The 18,148-nt window shown below is 31.1% G+C and overlaps 1 protein-coding gene across 10 annotated transcripts in view; it reads left to right on the top strand.

The window, feature by feature from the left end:
• The window catches only part of LOC143065044 (uncharacterized), a 132,238-nt gene that overhangs the window by 109,327 nt on the left and 4,763 nt on the right, over positions 1-18,148 (top strand). For 9 of the 10 annotated variants that reach the window (XM_076238344.1, XM_076238342.1, XM_076238346.1 and 6 more), the window contains 19 exons: positions 224-394; positions 773-1,049; positions 3,064-3,263; positions 3,925-4,143; positions 5,527-5,691; positions 6,130-6,325; positions 6,748-6,970; positions 7,520-7,540; positions 9,716-9,860; positions 10,249-10,460; positions 11,309-11,603; positions 12,062-12,271; positions 12,863-13,012; positions 13,449-13,606; positions 13,885-13,978; positions 14,282-14,464; positions 14,990-15,193; positions 15,429-15,667; positions 15,912-15,994. In XM_076238344.1, coding sequence (XP_076094459.1) covers positions 224-394; positions 773-1,049; positions 3,064-3,263; positions 3,925-4,143; positions 5,527-5,691; positions 6,130-6,325; positions 6,748-6,970; positions 7,520-7,540; positions 9,716-9,860; positions 10,249-10,460; positions 11,309-11,603; positions 12,062-12,271; positions 12,863-13,012; positions 13,449-13,606; positions 13,885-13,978; positions 14,282-14,464; positions 14,990-15,193; positions 15,429-15,667; positions 15,912-15,994 — 3,445 coding nt within the window. The remainder of the gene's footprint in view (positions 1-223; positions 395-772; positions 1,050-3,063; positions 3,264-3,924; positions 4,144-5,526; positions 5,692-6,129; positions 6,326-6,747; positions 6,971-7,519; positions 7,541-9,715; positions 9,861-10,248; positions 10,461-11,308; positions 11,604-12,061; positions 12,272-12,862; positions 13,013-13,448; positions 13,607-13,884; positions 13,979-14,281; positions 14,465-14,989; positions 15,194-15,428; positions 15,668-15,911; positions 15,995-18,148) is intronic. The other variant, XM_076238341.1, reaches the window with a different exon arrangement.

The following is an 18,148-nucleotide window of genomic DNA, read 5'->3' as shown; positions in this document are numbered from 1 at the left end:
AACAGTGCAAAAAAAATAATGTTACTTTATGCATGCTAAAAGCAATGAAATTAGGTGATTATATTCAAAAGGTTACAGAATATTTAGTACCAACAAAGAGAAATTGTTCTGCGAGATGATTTTTGGGTGGAAAATGTTCCTATATATTTGAAAACTGTGATGATAATGCTTAATTTGTCTGGATTTTTGTCTATTATTAAGTTATGTAAAACTTTATTTACAGAGAGATCCATACAGATCAGAACATATAGAATCTGATGATGAATTAGAAGGCATGGATAGACTAGAACTGATGAAGGAAATCCAAGAACTCAGGAAAGATCTTAAGACAGCATTATCTGAACTTGACTTGTTTCGTACTACAGTATCCATGTCTGCAAAAGATTATGTCAGAGTAAGTTAATACAAATATATTTTAACTGCTTCTATAAATGTTTATGTTCAGTTTCTCTGTTTGTTTAATGTAAAACCCCATAGTTGTCCTTGAACCCAGTCTAGAACTGTAAATATCTTTGTTCCCCCTGCAGTAGCAGAAAGGGCATTAAGTTTTACCCTTGTTCGTCTGTCTGTTTGTATGTATGTCCCTAAAAAAATGGTTTCCCTTCTCTAAATTAAGTTTGCCTCAACCAAATGTAATGAAACTTATCCACAATGCTCATAACCATAAACACAGTCTGCTGCAGTCCTTTTCTTTTAATTTGATAAACATATTAATGATGTGAGCTTTGGGATGATAGATATCCTTAATTTGTACATATGTTTATCAATGTAGAAAGTTATGGAGTTAAGAGAGGAGCTATCTCAGCAACACCATAAACATATCCAAACCATGCAGGACAGAACTCGTCAGGACTCAGAGACTAATCTTGCACAGTTACGTATCAAGTATGAAGATGAGATTGAATATCTAAAACAACTTCATAAAACAGAGTTGGAGAAGAAAACAGGAGAAGTAAAGAGGGAGATGGAGAGAGAACATGATCAGGAGATAGACAGACTGATGGCTAAACATCAACAGGAAGTAGAAATAGCCAGACTACAGGAACCAGGTTAATGATTTATTCTAATATGACGTGCTTCTTAAGCTTTGTAAAGAAACCATACTTTATTATCCAACAAAATTAGTTTGCACATGCGTATATTGACTACGGCAGAAAAATGAATTTCGTCAAATTGATATGCATTTAATGTATTTCCTTAAATTAAACCACTTTCAAACACTAAAATGATACACATTTTGTTACTTATACTTTTACAATGACAACAATGTGTTACAATTCGTAATTGACATATTTGACCTAGATACCGCATCGTTCATGTTGGCTGTTCTAACTTCAAAACCCCTCCCTCTGAAAAACACGTTTCATCTCTCCTTTTAAAAAGGCAAGTCATTGTATAGAATAATTTCATTGAAACATAATTATGTTCCGATGATAAAATATAAAATCAAGTATAGGTTATTATTACTGTTGTACTGAAATGACAAAATTGTTTCATGGGCTATATTTCTGATAAAATGGATTGACCCTAGCAGGGAATCGAACCCCATTCTCCTATAAAAAAAAATAGGCGTAATTACCAATATACCACCAAGGTTTCCAATCCATTTTACAAATGCAACAAGATTGTCACCCAGTATTAATTTTAATCATCATGTTAATACAGCATTTGAAATCGTCAGATGCACAAAGGCGTGCCCTTTGATCAACTTTACAAGGTGTAGCCACCGCAAGTATAAATGGATCTCTGTCAAAGGGCCCCTCCTTCCAAGTCTCAAATGTCAGCACAACTTTATCAAGGAATCCTCTATCAAATATAAACATATTTACCAATGCTACACTATTAACCGGCGAAATATTTACGATTAATTTAGTAAAATAAAGACCTACCCGATTCTCCTTGTGCGTCCACCGCCATTGACAACTGACTTGAAAATGTGCGTGTCAGAAATTGACCTCAAAGGAAAAGACTTGTAATATAAATTTTCTGTTATATTGTGACTCAAATATTGTTTTAGTTAGGCTGATAAATTAATTTGTTAATTTCTGTTTCAATTTTGAATTTTAGAAATCTACAACTTTGCGAAATTAAACTGGTTTGAACTAGTTGGATAAAAATCGACAGCGAGGTTGATGGAAGAGCCTACACGAAGATCGTACACTTATACACAGCGAACATAGAAATTACCGTAATTGTCCTAATCAGAATCGAAATAATTGATGCCAGCTATACTTTATTTTAGTTTTAACATGGGTAGGCATTATATTCGTGTTATTTTAGCCCTCGCTATCGCTCTGGCAAAAATAATCACGAATATAATGCCTACCCATGTTAAAACTACAATAAAGTATAGCTGGCATCAATTATTTCTTAAACCAATAGGACATCAAACATTTAACTTAAAAAAAAAATTGCCAATAGTGATGAAAGTGAGGTTTAAAATCAATCAATCAGTCAAACAATTGACTCAATCATTTATTTTCTTACCTTATCCCATTTTCATATCTGAAGCCCTCTGGGAAAGTTATAAATATGTAGTGAACAGTTTTCAGAATTGGTCATCAGTGAACAATACTCAGAACATACACATGTTTAAAAAGAAATGATGGTCATCTTGAAAAATGGTTGGGAATATTTTAAACAATAGTTACAGAATAAATAAATCTTATTTTCAAAGTATTGGAGTTAGGCATAGATGTTTCTTTACGGAAATAAAGGTACATATCCAAGACATGTATTTAAAGGAGTTCACTTTTTACCTCATTCCTTGTAAGCATAAACAGATTCTATGTAAGGATTTAAAACTAAGGAAATGTTTATCTTTGAGGACAGATGATTTATCAGTGGTTATATATAATCATTTTAGTTATAAAGGAATGATAATTTGTTACCGGACACATCTTGTAAAGTTAAACACGGTTTTCAGAACTGCCATTTAATATATGTAGGGATCAAAGTAAATATACAGTGAAATGGGGAAAGTTATAATATTTCATTGCAACAGTTTATTCAAGTATTTATTTTTTCATGTTTAAATTCAACTGATGGTTATCTGTATTTCAGTTTTGAGTGACACAATGACAATGGAAGCTGGCCGTCGTCTTCAGTCTGAAATCTCCCTGTCAGAAAAGCTTGACACTCGTTTGCTGCAATCATTACAGAGACAACCAGAGGGCGCCAGTGGTACAGACAACACAGATGTTAGTACGGGTGTATCCAGCACTGAAATGACAACTGATGAAAATGTGTCATCTAAATTACAGGTGATTTAATTAGAACCAACTTTATTCGCTAGTGCTTTATCTTACACCTGGTTACTGAAGTTTATAAGTTACACTTGGTATCCACTACTCCACTCTTCCACTAAAATTAGGAAAAGGATTTCAATCAAACTCTAACAGCTTCATAAGCCATGACATAATAGTGTCATCAATCAATTGAAAAAGTTTAGGAGAATCCTTAGTGTACCTATTGGCATGGTTTAAATACAAATATATATATATATATATCTGTCTGTATCTCTCAACCACTTGATTTCTTGAATAACTATAAGACTTAACACAGCAAAATATGCAATTTGAGAAAAGTATACATATACTGATATAAATTTATAAGGCCCATAAACAGATTTTAACATATATTGTCACCAGTTTTGTTTTCAGTTAAATATATTAAAACTTTGATAAATTGTATATAAAAGCACTTAAAAAGAGTTGGGATACATTTAGAGATTATTTGATTATTGTTAGATAGATATGGGAATTTGTTCATCTCTTACTGTTAACATTATGTAATGTGTTGTGCATGCTTGTAATAAACCATTCTGTCGGATCCACTTACGGTTCTAATTTGTGTATTCAAAAAATATTGTCAGAATATAATGAGATGAAATTTATGAAAAAAGTGTATGTAATGATATTTCAGATGTTAATGAATCGCCTGCACAGGGAAGGTGTACAGATGTTAAGTATATCAGAGTTACAGTTCCTGAATCGTCACATGTCACCGACTCAGATTGATAAAGAAGTTGATGTAGAATCATTGAAAACATCTTGGGAGAGTGAGAAACAAAGTCTACTGTCAGCTATACAATCACTCAAAGATCTCCTGGCGCAAACACATAAACTGAGAGGACTTGAGAAGGTATAATTAGTTGCATTCTAACAATATTTGTATAACATGCTGTGGATTCATTATTAGTCTTGGAGTATTTATTTATTTTCATCGATTTTAGAGGTGAAGGTTTTAATATTCAACAAAATTCTAAATTTCTGAATGCTTGTTTAAGAATTTGTCAAAACCACGAAATAAAAAATCATCTCTTACAAAATTTTTCTTTAAAGTCCAAAAGCAGCTTATAGTGGGGGCATCTGTGTACTTTGGACACAATCTTGTTTAACATTTATCAGGACTTTGGAACTGAGTTATTATGCAATTTACAACCTTCAAGTAGTGCTTTATATTGATTGGTCTTAAATATTGCAACTCTGCCATTTGAGACCTTTTTTAAAAGAAGACAAATAGATTCATAAACTTGAAAGTTTGATTATGTTGTCTTACTGTAAGATGTCTTGAATTTAGCAGATTACTTTATACATTAAAACCCATGTTGCTCCCTTGAAAATAAAATTATTTTTTGATAATTTATAGTGTGTTATTTTTCCTTAAATAGCATAGACATTACCAAGATCCTTTAGATAGAGATTATCATTACTTTGTGTTATTTTTCCTTAAATAGCATAGATATTACCAAGATCCTTTAGATAGAGATTATCATTACTTTGTGAGTCATTAAATGTGCTTTGTTTCGTTAGATTCACTAGAACCACCATACCTTAAAACTTGTCATACACCTATGTTTTGTACTGCACCGATGTGTAAATGTCTGGTGTACACTATTGCTTTAAAACCAGATAATTTTGTTAAGATTTCCTTTTATGTTGTAATATGTTTGTTGAATATGTAAATTGCTTTAATCCGCTTTATGTGAATTTTTTTTTATATAAGGGCTATTCCAGAAAAAAATGTATTGGGGGGTTGGAAGGCAGTTTTTGTCAGCACCCGCCACCCAGACAATTGTAATTTAGGATTATAGTGCATTATAGTGTGAAAAGTTGCTCTGATACCCATCACCCATGTATTATTAATATAATGTGCCTTCCAACACCCCCCATACATTTTTGTCTGGAATAGCCCTAAAGATATGTAGTCCACTCTAGCATATTTTGCCATGAAGTAAATAAACTTAAAAGGTAAATTTACGAAAATTACTTATAACTTATTCTATATTTACTGCATATCATACTATAATGTTAAAATATAAAAAAATAATATAAAAATGAGAATAAGAATTTTTTAAAGAAAAAATAGTTACATTTAATAGCTCGTTATCAGATAGCAGGTGATTTAAAAAAGAAATTTGTGGTCTTGAATTTGACACAATTTTTTATGTATCAATGTAAAGTTGATTTTTTTTTTACTTTTTACCTCCAAATAAATGTTTATGATGTTGAATGTTGATTTTAGGGTCCTGATGTATCTGATTGGAGAGGTGAACTTCTACAAGCCATAAGTTACGTATTTGCCAAAGAAAGGGACACATTATTGGCTGAATTAAGGTCACATGTTTTGTCTCATCCAACCGCAGACCTTTCTGAGATACAGAATTTGGAACAGAAAATCAGAAACCAGGTAATTAAGATAAAGATATGTAAATGTTGATGGGTTAGTGCTTAATATCCTGTGGCAAATAGTACATGCAAATTTGGACAAGAATGTGTCAATGTGATATGAATAAATTAGACCAACACATCAAATCAATTTGTAATGCCTAGTTAGTAAGAAAACAGTCTATAGGAATACACTTCATCCTACTTGCACACATGGTTCTGACTCTTATACTGACCTGTCTTTGCTCCTACACCCAGTTTTATATCATTCTCCTGTCCTGAGAAAGGGAAATAATCTATAAGTAAGATCAAAGGAAATTTTGTAAAATAGCAATAATCATAATTAGTGATACAAAATATAACAGACAAAAACACACGAATGTGAAAAAAATTATAGATCCTAAACACATATTTACAATCAGTTCTGTTAAATAAAACAAAAGATAATTAATTTTTAAAGGAAGAACACCAGAAATCCTCCCTCGGACAGATTTTCAACGCTGATCGTCAGTCAATGTTAGCTGAAATCAGAGATCTAAGAGCTCATACCAACATCTCTATGATGAAACATCAGGAAGAACGAGAGAAGATGTCAGAACAGCTCAGTACTATAGAAGATCAAACCACAAAGAAAGACAGACAAGCTAAAAGACAAGGTTTCTTATTTAATAGTTTGAAGAGTTATATTTTATATGATTTTAAATCTATATGAAGTGTAAAATACAGAAGTTGAAGATGCTTTTTATATTTAACAAAGAAAATCTGTATCAGATTCTTCAATTGTTTCGAAGGTAAGGCGTTACTACAGCAAAACTCATGTATACCAGTAATGTTTTACTATTTATTAACTCTTTGTTAATTGTACAAGCATCTGTCTCTGAAAAGGTAAGGCTTTGAAACAAAAAGAGTAAAAAATTTTGTATTAAAGTTATTCGCTGGAAGCAGGACTTTCGGAATTACCTTTAATGATTTGAAATTTCTTCAAGTCAAATCTAATCTCAAAGTTTACTCATAACAAGCAAAAGAATGGTAAAAATTTATTTATCATTATAATGATTTTTTTTTTATTGAATTGCAGCACAACTGTTGGAATATAAGTTACAGCAAGAAAAAATACTACAAGATGATGTCAGATCTCGTTATGATATGGAATGTGAAAGAAATAGTGAGTTATCTACCCTGTTGTCCAGAGAGAAGAATCATAATCTTGATCTTCAAACAGAAACTTCCAATCTACAGAATCAGATCTCCAAACTGAAAGATGCACTTGAGAGAGAACAGAGTAGATTTGTTTCAGTATCGTAAGTATTCTGAGATGTCACATGATGTGCTTTTATCATTTGAATATCTGTATCTTAACATCAAACTGCAATGTATGCACTTTTTGTCAAATTTAGGTAGGTAATTGTTTTAGAATTCTTTTTATTCTTTAAATCATCATTTTTCTTGAAAAAGATTTATATATAGAATATTGATTGTACATATCAAACTTATATTTTTGTACTTTCATGATTTTTAAGAAAAAAAAAATGATATAAGTGAAGAAATTTATATTTAAGTAGATGAAAAATCTATTTATGAACATTGTTTTTTTTAACCTGAAGAAATATGTACAAACTGTTTTAAGAAGATATTTGTTGCAGTTTGATGCATTTAGTGGTTGAAGTTTGTGAGCTTTGGTTTTATTATTTTGGAATATATTCATGATATAAAGGATTTCATTTCCTAGCACAGGATTGCTGATGTTATTATGAAAAATTTATATGACTCATTTATTTTGCATTCGTTTCCAAGCAGAGATAAAGATTTGTATATGATAATTGTATCGATGGTAATTTTACTTTCTACAGGGAAATGTGGGATTCTTTGGTGTAAGTTACTGTGTGTATGCTTTGTGTTAGTCTAGTATCTTTGTGTCATATGCCTATTCATTTGTCAATTTTCACATCTATCAGCTGGTTTCTCCAAATGAATGATATTTAATATTCAATCGATATAGCTAAAAATTACAAAATTATATGGAGTAAAAAAAAAATAAATGCATGGATGTGAAAATAACATAGTCACTGTAGTAAATTAACACTGCATAGAAATTGTGTTGTTTTATTAATAATTAATACTTACTAATGTAACTGTAAAAAATATTACACGCCTCATCTTCTTTTATATAAGACTGTACACTATATGATAATAGTAATTATCGTCCTTCCCTACGCCTATATCACCCTGCTCTGTCACTCCGTAATTCTTGTATCAAAGTTTCAAAACGAGACCAGGCATTGCTAGCGACGTCACAATGTGAGAGGAGAAGTTATCGGCGACGTCACAATGTGAGAGGAGACGTTATCAAGCTTGCTTTCGTCAAGCGTAAAACTGGAAGAGGGAAAAGACCAGTAATAGAAGGATAAACAGATAATGGGATTTTCTTCATATAGATATCGTAAAATATCAGCCGCCTGACACAATGTGAAACTTTTTAACTCGTTCACAGCACTCACTTGTCAAAAAGGTTCACACTGTGGCTTGCGGCTGATATTTTACGATATCAGTGTGTAGAAAACCTGATAATCTATACTTTGAGTGCTTCATCCCCTTACCTGATTTCTGAAATAGCACTGGTATGAATCAGATACAATTGTTTTGGTATATCTTTCACCACAGACTTGTATTGATAATTCTTAAATTTAACACAAATCTCCCCTATTTCTAAGTTATTATGTAGACATTTTGGTTTATAGTGCCGAAAATGACTAAATACATATGTGAAATTAAATGTGTAACCTTTTTTATTTTTTTAAACTTCTTTCATATATTGGCTTTATTGACTTTGTTTAACAATGTGATATTTTTCCTTTTCTAGGGTTAAAATGAAAATCTGCCAAATTTAATTTCTTGCAAAGTTTTCTTTAAATAATTTTTTCTATTACCTTTATAACAATAGTGTAGCCAATGTAAAATAAAATTTTATCACTATTCCAAGCTTTAAATGCACTAAACACATTTATATAAATGTATAATACACATCTTATGTACTTTTCATATGTTTTTGTGTATTGCATTGTCCTCATCTTCATTATGCACTTTATTTTAATGAATATATATACTGAAAGAACAGAAGAGCATCATAATATTTTATTTGACAACTGAGAAAATAACATTTTCATTTATTTTTTGAACAATATGTTTTGTTAGGGAACCTCCACAATTAAATATATATAGTTGGATGACCTCCACAATTAAATATGTTTAGTTAGGGGACCTCCACAATTAAATATGTTTAGTTAGGTGATCTCGACAATTAAATATGTTTAGTAAGGTGATCTCCCAATTAAATATGTTTAGTTAGGTGACCTCAACAATTAAATATGTTTAGTTAGGGGACCTCCACAATTAAATATATTTAGTTAGGTGATCTCAACAATTAAATGTGTTTAGTTGGGTGGCCTCAACAATTAAATATGTTTATTTGGGTGACCTCAACAATTAAATATGTTTTGTTAGGTGACCTCAACAATTAAATATGTTTATTTGGGTGACCTCAACAATTAAATATGTTTAGTTGGGTGACCTCAACAATTAAATATGTTTAGTTAGGTGACCTCAACAATTAAATGTTTCGTTGGGTGACCTCAAGAATTAAATATGTTTAGTAAGGGAACCTCCACAATAAAATATGTTTAGTTGGTGACCTCCACAATTAGATATATTTAGTTAGGTGACCTCAACAATTAAATATAGGAAATATAATGGAAAACAATTAAATTACAAAGAAGATGTGCTTGACTGAAGAATCCGATTTCTAATAAGCAGTACTTTGTATTTATTACTATTTGGGTGTAAAATTAAACCACAAATAGAATTAGTCAAAGAAAATTTTCAAAAAGCTGGAATGCACCATGTTTATAAATTAAAAAAAGCCAAGTTGTCACATGTCTGTATTTCTATGCACCTAAACAAATGAATTCACTGTTATTGAACAAAAACTTCTGTTAAACCTGTGTAAGTGTTACTTTTTTTAAAGCCATCTTAATCTTACTATTTTACAGTGGTGCTTTAGATGAGGAGAAAGGAAAGAGTCATTATTTGAGTGAATTATTAGATGCAGAGAGATTCAAGTTCAATAATCTACAAGTACAATTGGAGGATTATAGAGTTAACTCAGAGACGACACAACCAGAAACTGTTGTAGAGGTAATTAGAACATACATATTTTCACTTTATGTTTTATTGTCTGTTTTGTATTCTTGATTGGTGGGTTGTTGATCCATGAAGCAGCTGTCAACAATTTCTGTGCTTATGAATCAATTGCACAGAGATTTAATTTTTTTTTTGCTTTTTTAGTGTTGACAAAATGGAGGTTCGTTTGATGTTGAATATATGGACATATGATCTGTGATAGATTGAAAAAAAAATTGCACATGATGGGGCAGGTCAAACCAGCCTGAAATCACCATACATTAGAATACATTAATTTCATTTGTACTAGCTGCCCTCTTTGTTTCAATGATGGTTATCTTTAAAGTGCAGAAAGCATATGCTGTGAATTCTGACAGCTTATTTATTGCTTTTAAAATTTTAGGCCTTGAAAAAAGAAGTAATGATGGAAAGAGACAGACGTGTTCATGCTGAGAATACATATGAGTTAGACCAGACCACAATTAGTGCACTGAAACAGGAACTAGACAAAGAACAGAAAAACTTCCATAACATGGTCACAGACTATGAGAACAAATTACAGCAACTTGCTACTACTATAGACATGGAGAAAGCTAGATGTGTTGATTTAGAAAGGTAATTGGCTCTTACTATATTCACATAGCAAATCACTTGGTCTAAACAGGAAGTGTTTTAGATATATAATAATTAATTATTAAAATTGCTATAAAAAAGTGAAGAGTTATATATAGATTTCACCACTGCATTGAGTGTGATACAATATTTATCCACTCTAGACAGTTAAATTTTCAAATTTAAAACACGAGGCTGGCCGAGCGTTTTAAATATTTAAAATTTAACTGTCGAAAGTGGATAAATATTGTATTACACAAGATTTGGTGGTGGAATCTGTTTCTCTAATGATTTTCAAACAATACGCAGGCAAACTTATTGCTTCTTTGCGACTGATCTGCAAAAAGATGTGTTCTTTCTACGTGACGTCATCAGGCATGGTCGCCTTTTTTCATGCCGTCACAATAGGAAATTCAGAGGAAAACAAGAATATTCAGCGTCATAATCCGATTTTAACCAATGAAGAACTGAGATCAAACGAACCACACGTTGATTAAATTTTTTTATACAATGGGTGCAGAAAAGGATAAATTGACAAAGAATTAGAGAAATGAATATATAGCATTATTAGGCCCCTTGAAGTGTAGTGATGAAACTTGGCATGATTATTTCCACTATTGGAAGGTTTGTTGCATACAAAGAAAGAAAACCCACTTTAAAAGTCATGGCAAAAAACATAACAACCACTGTGCAAATGAACAAAAAATCATTCAGATCTCTAACTTAAAAAAACTCTTGAAGGTCGGAGATTAAACTTTGCATGATTATTTGTCACTACAAGATTGTGTGTCTTGAACATTTAAGAAAACCCTAGGTTGATGATCTTAGTTAAACTTTTTTTTCAATTGCAGAGAACTTGAAAGAGAGAAGTACATGAATCAGAAATTGAAACATAATCTTGAGAATGAACGAGATTCTTTACAGGAAAGTTCTGACAGAGAAAAAGGCATATTTGATGAGTTACAAATGGAATTAGAAACAGAAAAGGCCAAAGTATTAGACTTACAAAGATCATTGGATAGAGAGAAGAAAAGAAATAATGATTTGTTTAAATCTATAGATGAGGAGAAATCATCATTAAGAGAAGAACTTGATAATGAAAGACAAGCATGTAGACAGCTTAAAAATGAATTGGATCAAGCACAGGTAATTATTAAAGGTCTCAACTTAGAATCTTGCAGAAATTTCATTCAGGAAATTAGGAATTACAAAATTGATTTAGACATAAGGAGATGACTTTAAAGATCTCACTAGGAAGAAGTTTTTCTATTCCAATAAAAGTTCAGATAACATTTAGTTATTTTTTTTCTTTTTGAGTTACTGTCTTCCCTTCTTAAGAATTGATTGTTATGAAAAATAAATGTAATTTTTAGAGATGTGTACCAAAGATACCAGGCTATAAAAACAGTATCTATACACTGTCTTAAAATCTATAAAGAAAGTATGTTACTAAGCAAAGGAAGCTTTATTTTTGTGTTTTAAGGTAGGGTTTAATCCAATTTATCATGACAATTAACTAATATATTTATATTTCTTTTTCAAATATTCATACACATGTTTTGACTTTAATATCTTGACTTTCAAAAATTATTTCATTTTTTCAGCTGCAGAAACTGGACATTACTCGTCACTATGAACATGAAAGAGACCAGTTAAATAGGGTCAAAGTTGAGAGGGACCAGACACGTAATGACATGAAAATAATGAAGGAAAGAGAAAATGAAAGAGAAAGACTGAGAGATACTGAAAAAATAGCAGATAAACGATCAGCTAGGCAGTTAGAAAGAGAAAGAGATGATTTTAAAATGAAACTGGTATGAAAAATATCATTATTTCAAAATAATATTTTTGGTTGATTATTTATGGTGAACATGTTAAATGAAGAACCAAACAAAATTGTTCCATTATACTTTCTGATATGTAAATGTATTTACAGGAAACAGATTAAATCTTTTTACACCAAATTAGACTTTTCATGCTTCTCCTCCTGTAAAGGAAATTTAAGAGATAGACATTTCATAACAATAATTGTAATTTGCAAAAAAGTGAAGTACTGTTGATTCATAAATAATTGTTTGATACCAATTTTGGTGGTTTTCGTGGAAGCAGGTGAACAAAAAATAAAAATTTTCAACAAAGTACAAATTTACCATCAGGTTGTATGCCAATGTATGCAGAATATGGCAAAACCACAAAATCACATATCCACGATAAGGCAAGTTTTCCAGAATCCACAAAAAATTGGTACCCACAAAAATTAATGATCCACAGTGTTCTAAATTTGTACAATCCTTGTAGGATAGTACTCTCTAAATGATGAATTTATTCAACCAATAAACATTTACTGCTAATAAGATTTGATATTAACATGTTCGCATTAATTATAATTTATCGTTATATTTAAGCATGAAGCTGATCTAGAAATGCAAAGATTGAAGCAGAAAATTCTAAACTTAGAAGAACAAGTAACCATAAGCAAAGAAAAAGAGATGGATATAATGAGAGATTATGAACAGGAAAAACTACGCACACTACATAATCAGTCTTTTGAAAGGGTATGCTTACTAGAAATTTATATGCTGTCAGAAGAAATTAAATTTGATAAGATTTGTTCTTGGAAAATACACTTTTTGATTTTGTTATAATTAGTATAAACATTCCACAATAGTGTTGGCAATGACATCAGACCACAGTGTTTTCTTTTTAGTTTAATTTTGATTTCTAATCCCATAATCATCTAAACTAAAAGAAGAAGTGAAATTGAATAATAGAATTAGAAAGATATACATAACTAGGTCTGGTAAACTGCTGGTATCTCATCTGTGTCACCAATAAAAGAATACACTTAAATACCTGGAAGATTAGGTCTAAAGGTACATTACCAACTTACCCCTTACCTGATATCAGGGGCATTGAAAGTAATATCTTTTTAACCATATTCTCATGTATTCTCAAAAGATTGAGTTCCTCACTATATATTTTTATCTATAGGACATGTCTGTGAGAACAGAAGGATCTCCTGAGAGTGATGTAGAATCTACAGAACAGAGAGAGAACTGGAAAGTGTACAAGGCACAGATTGAGAGTCTCTGTCAGAGTCTACAATACCAAATGTTACAGTTTCAAGATAAGATAGGACAACTTGTAAAGTAAGTGTTTGTTTTATAAGAACAATTTCTGGCACCAAAAAAAAATCATTTTATAAGATTAAAAATATGTTTTTCCATAGTGTATGCACCCATTGTGGCTTGTGGTAAAAATGTAACTTAAAAATCTTAATTTTAGTAAGTCTTTTAAATAAATTGTGTTTGCACATTGTTGACTTATAACTTTTGTGTAATCTAGAGAATTGCACAGGAAAATGATGGTTATTCTATATCAAACAAGGTTTAGGAAGTATAAAATGAAAGTATTTATTATTTTGTAGGTCCGATGAGGAGGCAAGTGCTATACAGAACTCAGTCAAAGATTTAATGAATGAGCTACGACATGTACAGATACCACTCACATTTGAATCTGGGGTATGTACTTCAGACATGCAATATACACATACTTGATTTATGGCACATGAAAACAGATCTTACTTATTCTTTGGTAGTCTGTAAAATTTACTCACAACTTGTCTTAACTTGGAGTGATACAGAGCTAGATATTTTGGAAGAGCATTTGTCTTGCTGTTGATGACTGTAAAAAAATGACCTCCTGATATTTTATTCATTTAATGATAAAGGTCCAGATAACAAAAGAAAAGAAACAATGATGAATACAGAATCAGAAATTTCAATAGAAATGTAAAAAGTAATTGTATTTTATGTTATATTCAGGCTGACAGAAACCTCATGTCCAGACCAGATCTGAATGCTGTAAATGGCCGTATATTACATCATAATAATGAGCTAACAAACTTTGTCTCCAGACTAACTGAGGAGAAAATAGAGCTACGCAAGACTCTTGGTCGCCTAGAGGAGGATATATGGAGATACCGACAGAGAGAAAATGCTGTACAGGTTAGAGATAGTTTTAACATCATATTGACTAATTATTTCATTTTTCTGTAATCCATGTAGCTGAGATAGATAATAGTTATCAATATGTTGCTTGTTTCTAATTTGTGAACTATCTTAAATCAGTGACTGGTTGTCTGATAACCTTTCATCAACTATCTTAAATCAATGACTGGTTGTCTGATAACCTTTCATCAAATTGTATTTCCTTTATTTCATTTATTTGAGGTTTCCTTGAGCAAAATATGGAAATTTAGAATTTTTTCATCAATGTAAATCTTATATAAACAATTCAATGGATAAAGACTGCAATTATAACCTTTCAAGTATAAAATTTAGAAATAAAATGATTAGTAACATTAGATATTATTTTACTTATAATGTGCCCTGTTTGACAACTTTACTGTAACAGTTTGAAATATCTTTAAACATTTTCAAAATTATTTCTTTTGTCGGATTCAAATTAGTTGAAAAACTATAAAGTGTCAATACTGTAATGTGTGATGAATGTGATATTTAATATTTCAGAATGGGGACCAAACCAATTCACATTTTACTGACAAACATTTAGAAGACAAAGCAGAATGGGCTAAAGAGAGACTTTCTCTACAACTTTCACTCAATGATGCTGAGAGACAAATAGAACAGCAACAACATGATCTAAAAATAGAAAGAGATAGAAGATCTACATTGCCATCATCTGGTGTTCTATCAGATCATGACAAAGATAAAGTAAGTTATAACAAGAAAAATTCAGTTATTATAGTCTGCTCCTTGCAATATTCATAGTGTTAATTGTAAAAAAAAATAACATACCACTTGTGAAAACAAAAATTAGAAGCACTTACAAATATGTACTTGCACAGTTTGTTGAAATTGATTTATAGCCTGTTTTTACAAATGTTGAATGTTACATTCAAACAAAAGGATCGAAATTTTACAAACGATATGTTGGTTGTTTTTGCAGATGCAGCGATTGTATGGTAAATATTTGAGGACAGAGAGCTACAGAAAGGCACTGATTTACCAGAAAAAGTACTTGTTGTTATTGTTGGGTGGCTTCCAGGATTGTGAACAAACTACTTTAGCATTAATAGCCAGAATGGGGGCCTTCCCCTCACCTCAGGACATGCAGCCCCGTACATCTCACAGTCGATTGTACACCATATTTAGAAGTGCTGCCAGAGTTGTTGTGGCTGTTAGCAGGTTAGTGTTTGTACTAATGTCTATGTTTTAATTTTCCAGTTATTATATTTTACAGATATATTTGAGTGTATTAGTAAATATGATAACAATTGTATATAAGTAATAGGAGTATGTGGGACATACTTTAATGAAACAACTATCAAATGTTGAACCACAAAGATTTTGAGGCAAATATAATGTTTTTATTTCCTAAGTTTTTTTTAAATACTTAGAATAAAAGAATTATGAACATTTTGTATTTTAGAATGAAGTTTCTGGTAAACAAATGGAAAAGAGCAACACGAGTTGGTTCTCCTGTAGTATCTGGTACAGTGGATACCCAGCAAGGTGAGAGAAAGGTTTTATCCTGTACTATACCACTGTTTACTGTGGTATGTGGTGATTGGTGTATCCTTTTGTCCATCCATTTGTTTGTTAATCTGTTTGCATGTAGGAAACTTTTCCTCACCTAAACGTGAGGTTACATTCTTTGAAAGTTGAGTTGGAAACAATGCACATTATCGCTATTTGTCCGCCATTGCTGGAAATCACACAGGTTTCTGTAAAATTTTGACGTCATAATACAAAATATCTGACGGCACAATGGAAAAGTGATCGTTGTATGACATCAATAGTTCGAGCCGGTGTGATTCTGTGGTCAGTCAGGATTAGCGATAAGGTGTATTGAAGGAATGAAATTTGACAAGGATATATTTCTCCATATTTCATGAATACTGCTAAGGTTAGCTTTCATTATTTATGTTCACTTTGTAAGAAGTTAAATTGTTAAGTCATTATTCAAAAGTTTCTTTTAGTTGAAAAAAAATCTCCCAGCACCGACCTACGCCGTCCTTTGTTGTACATTGGCTGGAACAATATAGGTGCAATAGTAACTACAACAGTCTATTGTAATAAGGTTGATTTTGTAATCAGTCTATATGTCTGATGTAACATTAATATTTTTAATTGTATTTAAATTTTTACTATTGATGTAAAATTTGATATGGTACGCAGAACATGTTTACCTTTCGGTGTCTAGCTAAATACCCTAGATATTGTAGGGATATAAAGACAATAGATAAAATAAGTCATAACAGGATATGTGTGGTATATGATGTATATATTATAAAACATATTGCTATGTTTATTTGTAAATTGCAGAAGTAATAAGTACGTAGAACGTTAGTAATAATGAACTTCTTGAAATATAAATAAATAATCTTTAAAATCAAATGTCAGTGTAAAACCTTAGCTGAAATGTAATAGTTACCAAGCCTTATCTTTTTTGTCTTGAAGTAAAAGGGGACTCTTAGGCATACTGTTTCTGGCAAAGGCTTTAGCAATGTATTAGTTTGTGATTAGGTCAGTACTAGTGGTAGGTCAATGAAATTTGGTATGCAGATTAATAGTATCGCCACATCTCATTTCCATGGAGATTAATTAAGTTTAATGTCATAGCTTATTTTTTAAAAATAACAGCTATTGAAAATAATTTTCTGGGTTGACATTTGTATCTGTAACATTCACTGATGACAATGATTATATAATTTTGTGCCTTATTTGCATACCGCAATGAAGGAACACAAGCAATGCTTTGAATGAGCCATCAGTTTTTACATTATTTATATATATACAAATCTTTATTTAATTTTTCAAGCTTTCTTAGACTCTTTTTGGATTAAATGACATTGTGCACCAAATGTTTTATTTTTTATATGAACGCAAATAATGACTTTTGTGGGGGTTTGTATAATGCTATGATGTCATCTGAAAACACATTATGTTTCCGTACAATAACTTTAGTTAAAGTGAATGGATCTCTGAAATTTTATAAAAAGGTTCAATACCACAAAAGTAAGGTTGGGATTGAATTTGGGGGTTATGGTACCAACAGTTTAGGAATTAGGGGTCAAAAACAAGTATTCTTATAGTTTCCAGACAATAACTTGTGTGTGAGTGTATGGTTCTCTCTAAAATTGTACCACAAGATTCCATATAACAAAGGGAAGGCTAGGATTGCGTTTGAGGGTATTTGGCCCAAACTTGCAGGAAAAAGGGGCAAAGAAAAAACAAGCATTTTTCTAGTTTCAAGACAATAACTTGTGTTTTAGTGTATGGATCTCTCTAAAAGATCGGGGTGATTTTTTTTTCCAAATTTTTAATTTTTGTTAAAAAGTTTCAAGAAGAAATCTTCAATTTGCACCGTATTTCACAATAGCATAGTATTGCTCAATAAATTTTTAAGATCTTTTACCACATTTATTTTGTGTCAGAAACCTATTTTATGTCAAAAGTTTGATCACAATCCAAATTCAGCCAGTATCTAGCTGTGTCCAAACTTGTCTGAACTGTTCAGGGTTCTACCTCTGCAGTTGTATCAGGCTGCACTCAGCTAAGCATTTTATTTATCTATGGTTTCTATTAAGGTATCACAATACAAAGATTTTTTCACTCCCAATCAGACAACTTTAAACTTCTATTGTATTTTTCTATTGAGTCAAT

The sequence above is a fragment of the Mytilus galloprovincialis genome, chromosome 2, assembly GCF_965363235.1.
Source record: "Mytilus galloprovincialis chromosome 2, xbMytGall1.hap1.1, whole genome shotgun sequence".
In the NCBI taxonomy this organism is placed as follows: Eukaryota; Metazoa; Mollusca; class Bivalvia; order Mytilida; family Mytilidae; genus Mytilus; species Mytilus galloprovincialis.
Note: the sequence above shows the minus strand (reverse complement) of the source record. Positions and strands in the feature narration are given on the sequence as shown.